Source organism: Chaetura pelagica, unplaced genomic scaffold (assembly GCF_000747805.2).
Source record: "Chaetura pelagica isolate M959 unplaced genomic scaffold, ChaPel_1.0 scaffold184, whole genome shotgun sequence".
Classification (NCBI taxonomy): Eukaryota; Metazoa; Chordata; class Aves; order Apodiformes; family Apodidae; genus Chaetura; species Chaetura pelagica.
In genome coordinates, this window is record NW_009953184.1 from 312,656 (window position 1) to 318,529 (window position 5,874).

Sequence of the window (5,874 nt, forward strand, 5' to 3'; positions counted from 1 at the left end):
TTAAAATAAAGTCTGTGTTTGGGCAGACGAGGGGAGCCACTACCTCCCACCTTCATCATTCCCTAACCTTGGCTTAGCTCAAAGAGCTAGAGGTGAACCCCATTCCTCATGTAATAGTGTTTGTCCTGATGATGGGGAACCCAGCTTAGTCATTTCTGCTTTGCCATTCTTACTGGAAAAATAGAAAAGATCCTCTTCAGGGTGTTTCTTCCCTAACAATGCTTTTTCACATTGCGAGGTGAAATTTGGATCAGTGAATATTTTCCATCTGTGGCATAACAGGGTAAGAAAGAAATATTTTTTCTAATATTTGAAACATTCAAGAGGTGCTGAGAGATCAATTGAAATTGAGTCTAGTTTGAGGAAAGGAAATTAACACCTCTAGCCCTCCAATTTGGAAGTGGATTGTGCAGAAGAAAGGACTACGTAGGGTTGGAACAAGGAGTGTCACCATCTGCATGACTGACAATGCAACTGTCTGTCAAGTGAAATTAGGGGGAAATAAAGAAACAGATTTATTGCAGACATTTGTGTGCACTCTACAATGTTAACTTATTATATGTGCATCTGTCACTTTAAGAAAGGTAATTATTGTCCACTTTGATAAAAGTTTTGTTCAGTCATATACAAAATGGCAGGAAAATCCTACTGCTACATACAATTACAAATAAGGTTTTATTTTTTAATCGTATTTTAAAATATTAATATATATATAAAATGTATAGTTTTTGAACCAAAATATAGCAGAAATAAACATTTCCAGTCCTTTAATATTAAGACATGAATTATGACCATTATGCATGTTTATTTGCAACTGCACAGCAATGATGTTCTGCAAGCATTAATGAAATATTCATACAAACAGCAGTTCACTTGTTATGCTCTTTCATTATGAGATTTTCTCTGTATGTTACAAAATCATTTTCACTAACCAAAAACTTCCCCATCATTCCAATCTATTTTGCAGGAGGCAAGATCTGCTTAAAAGCTTTATTCTTTATGGATAAGTGCAAGACACCTTAAGGATACTACATTAAGAGGACAATTCAAGCTAGACAGTGATTCTAGAGCTGTAATTGTCTCTCTTGTAACCAAAGTTGATGCGGATTATGTGTGTCTGATCTCTGGTTTTAATTCTCCCTGATCATCATGAAACTGTAACATGAAAATGAAATGATGTTTCATGTTAGTTTCCAGTCTATTCTAGATAGACAGGAACATCTCCCTTTTCCTAAAAACACACAGGGGCAACACAGAACCTTGGGGATCTTAATACCTGGAAGGTTTTCAGGCATAAATTGGTTTAAGTGATAAATCTTGTAAGTAGGGATTTTATTGGACTAATCAATATAAAGCTCACTAAACACTCTGGGCCACTTCTAATATTTTTGTGTTCTCTACAGTGTCCTACAATAAGATCAATGTCATTATCACTGTAGGACATCCCTTGGTAGAGGTACCAAGTGTTCACTCCATTACAGTTTGAATCATAATTCAAATAAAGCAAAACACAAACACTGCCCTTGTTTCACTCATATCTGAAATTATTTAATTCTATGAAAACAATAATAGAAACCTTGTTTTGATGTTAGATCAAGGCAGAAGAACCACAAGTGTTCACTGTTAGTCATTATATGATGCACCAGTTCATTTTTTGAATATAAAAGATAAAAAAATGAACAGAAGATGCCATCTGAATGGGTAATGTAGAAGAAACTAATCAATACTCTACAGTAAGATATTTCCATTTTTAAAAATAAAAGGAATGTAGGGTCTTTAGTGTTGCCATGCTGTCAAAAATACCACTTATATTTAGGAGCCTGTCAGGTAGAAGGTAGAAGGAGAAGATTTAATCAATGTCATTGGTTGTGATGCAACATGAAAGCTGAGTTCAAGTGATTTAAGTTGTACCTCAGCTGGCAGAAACCTGGCAGTTGCAGCTAAAACTGCTCATCTCCTCTTTTCTTTCACAACCTGCAGTGAGACCAGCTCAGCCATCATGCCTGGAAATTTCTTTTTCCTTCAGTCTTTAGTGATTGCAGTGTAAACCCTGTAGCAATTGGCACACCCTGGGAATGAATCCCTATCCTCAGGCCAACTTTCCATTGTTCTGGCTCTACTCCAAGTGAAAGTAAATCACACTTAACAAAAGTTATTTTCAAAGGTTAAGGAGTTTCTGTTACTCACACTTCTCATAGCTGTTTTATCAAACTTTGCATGTGACCAACAAGACCTTGAAGAAACATAATCTTACGTGATAAATGTGCATATACTCTTAAACTGGTGTTAAGCTCAGTTAAAATTATCTAAATTCAATGCCATTTGTTTCCTGAAAAACTGAATTGCTGAAGTGTTTAAATTCTACTTAACACTATATTCAAGGTTGAATTTGTTAAAAATGTAATTTAACTTTAACATCCATGCCATGCCTAGTCATTAAAGATATTAATGTTCCAATTAGTTTCTACAGTCATGTCTTCTGATTTTAGCTACTTCTTTTCCAGTTTCAGTTACCCCACAAGAACTTTTCGTGGAGCAACACCCTCAAGTCTTTCTCCTCAGGATTGCTCTCAATCCATTCTCCTCCCAGCCTGTATTTGTGCTTGGGATTGCCTGGACCCAGCTGCAGGACCTTGCTCTTGTCCTTGTTGAACTTCATGAGGTTGGTATGGTCCCACCTCTCCAGCCTGTCAGGGTCCCTCTGGATGGCCTCCCTTCCCTCTTGGGTGTCAACCACACCACACAGCTTGATGTCATTGGCAAACTTGCTGAAGGTGCACTCAGTTCCACTTTCCATGTCCCTGACAAGATGATAATGAACTCCAGCCCCGGTACTGATCCTTGAGGAATGTCACTTGTCACAGGTCTCCACTAGGACATTGAGCTGCTGACCACAACTTTGAGTGCAACCATGCAGCTAATTTCTTATCCGTTCACCCACCATGTTCATGTGTCTTTAATTTAGAGGCAAGGATGTCATATGGGACAGTGTGAAATGCTTTGCACATTTCTGTTGTTAGATTGGACTTGGCAGATCACTGTAAAGTCCAGAAGAACAGGGTGAAAATACATTGATCTGATAGAACTCACTGCTTGGTACAGTTTAACTTTCTTCAATCCTTTCCAAGCCCTAATGTTCCATCAAAGAAGTAAATCAATCAATTACTCTACAGGTTACAACAACCATTATGGGAAAAAAGAAAAACAACACAACAAAATCAACCAACCCCCTCAATTACAAGCACTGGGAATACAACTTTATTTTCAAGCTTCTGAATGTTTTACAACAATGGAGAGCAAAACCAGCCACACATAAGAAAGCACTGAGCAGCATTCCTTGTAGTCTCTTAGTCCACCTCTCATCAGTCTCATACTCTTTCTGTGCAAAACCTTGCTTTTCTTTTTAACTTACTTGCAAAGACAAGTTATTCCTTAATGATTATTTTATAGAACCTCATCCTTCCCAACACCTCCACCTTCTGCTACTTGGCTGTCAGAAATTTTCTAACCAGTAGCTAGTGGGATAACACCAGTACATGAGTACATTGCTTTTAATTATGAACATAGAATCTTTTTGCTTCTAGAGAAACAATATAAAAAGGCAGTTAAAGAGAACTTTTCAGTCACTGTGTTGTAGTTTGACAAGACATTCAGCTTCTTATTTGCATGTCTACTGGATAAAAACAAGAAATAAAACCTACACAAGCTGGACAGACTCCAGTTCCCATTGTAAGAGTTTTGAATCCAAGTTTCCAGATCTGGTCATCTGTGATGTTAGTGAAAGGTACTACCAGTGTCCACTCAAAGGTAAACTGCTAAATGGTTTATCAGTGAAAGTATACAGGAAGGAAATCAAGAAGAGGTGATTTTCGTGTTTGCTGGGATGCATATTACATCAAGGAGAGGTTTATTTTTGTGTTTAGAAGGCCACCCAGTGTGTAATTTCCACTGAAAAACTTGTCCTGCAAAAGACATTCAGAGGACAGAACTGCTGTAGGAGTGGCTCTTCCTCCAGTTTGCCCAGTATAAGCTGCAATCTTTGAGCTTGTCGGGGTTTTTTGTTAGTTTGTAATTTGTTTTTATTCCTTATCAAGCTTGTTTATGTGGCTACTTCAGATCCTGAGGCCATGTTTAGCACACAGATGTGGTCATTTTCACTCCAGAGCTAGACGGCACCGTCCATCTCGTCTTTCTCCACACTGGCACAAGCCCGTACCTCTTGCCATGCCACCTCTTGCCAATCTCCGTTTGCACCTCAAAAGGAAAAGAGAATGCTGTTTTGGGCTGAAATGCTGCTTGGGAACAGACCAGTGGAAAAGGGGAAAGACAAATCATGACTGGAGAAAGGTAAAATGTAGACGGACTTGTTATTTCCTCTGAGCTCCCATTCTAGGTGATAGAGAAAAGCAGGATCTTCCAGAAAATGTTTCCTCTGGCCTATCTCAGCATGCCCATCCCTCTGCACTGATGAAAACTTCTAGAGTGCTTAGCTCAGAGTTGACCTTACATGCTGAAAAGAGTAAATGAATCCTACTCTTCCATTCAAGAAATAAGGACTTAGTGTGACTGCCCCCAGTCCTGTGCTCCTGTTTAATGACTAGAGGCACAACTATCAAAGTTTATTATTAGAGCTATCACACAGCTAAAGAAATTTAAAATGTCCCACTTCCATGTATATATTTAAAATACTAGAAAACTATATGGTATTGGAGAATAAGCATAAAATTAAATTCTTTCCAATTTAATGACAGACTTTTAGTAACTGGAAATCTCTTTGCATCACTGCAGAAACTTGGACTTTCAGTTCCGGACCTCGCATGGGTTTCTCAATCCCCACTATGATACAAAAGGTACAGAAAGGATAAAAAATGCTCGATGGAATAGCAGAGTCGTAGAAGTTCGTTTCTCCACTAGATGGCTTCATTCCCACGAAGAAAATTGAAAAGGAGCTTCGCTGATTCCTATGTTAACAGACGATCCTGACTAACTTAAAAGTTTTTATCTTCTGTTTGTATGAAAGTTAATATTAACTCTGTATGTCTGCCAGGGAAAACAATATTCTAAAAGACAGACTCCTTACCTCTTGGTTCAGGAAACAGTAGAGAACTGCTACAATAAACCCCTGAAAAAGACAAAAAAAATTAAAAGGGGTGGGGGGGTTGTGTGATTAACTTCATTATGTTACTGTGTATGTGAATTAATACATATCACTTATAAGTTGGAGAATTGTTATAAATTAGAAAGCTTCTTATGTGTATCAATTACAGCTGCTCAGCCAGATAATCATGTAGCATTTCACAAAGTCAGTAATGTGATATGGACTCACAGCAGCAGGTGATGCTGCAACTGAAGTTCTCTCACATTATGCTCATAAAATATGGTTCATTCTGCAGCCAAACCCCCTGTGAGCTAATTCTTTACACAGTGGAAATCAATTAGGAAACACAGACTTCCTAAGGAGATCCATGGATGGAGCTTCAACAGCCTTCTAGTCAACTTCTGTGTCATGCGGTATGTTAGATGAGATCAGATTGTTGCTTGTTGAATGCTTTTGTTAAGTTTCTGAAATCAGATAAATCCAGGAAAATCCTAGGAGGTCAATGGACCTGTGTGATTAGATACCAACATTTTATTCTGTTAACTTATTCTTTACATTATTAATGAACTCAGTGAAACCACCTCCCAGTATAGGTCAGGATTAAGATTTGCAGGGTTTATAGTGCAGGATTGACACACTGAATTAAATCCTCAAGAGGACTCAACCAGTAGAACTGGTTAATTTTTGGTCATGCTCACTGACAAATAATGCCATGAAACCACGCAGAGGAAGACTGTGTGAAGTTTGATAGGATTGTCCAAACCTGCTTCTTGTGT

General features: G+C 38.1%; 1 protein-coding gene across 1 annotated transcript in view; it reads right to left on the reverse strand.

Annotated features, from left to right (window-relative positions):
- Positions 1-4,131: 4,131 nt before the first annotated feature.
- Positions 4,132-5,874, reverse strand: part of GHRHR (growth hormone releasing hormone receptor) — a 19,554-nt gene continuing 17,811 nt past the window's right edge. The window contains exons 12-13 of the mRNA XM_009997335.1: positions 5,081-5,122; positions 4,132-4,254 (exon numbers count right to left, since the gene is read on the reverse strand). Of these exons, the coding sequence (XP_009995637.1) occupies positions 4,132-4,254; positions 5,081-5,122 (165 nt within the window). The remainder of the gene's footprint in view (positions 4,255-5,080; positions 5,123-5,874) is intronic.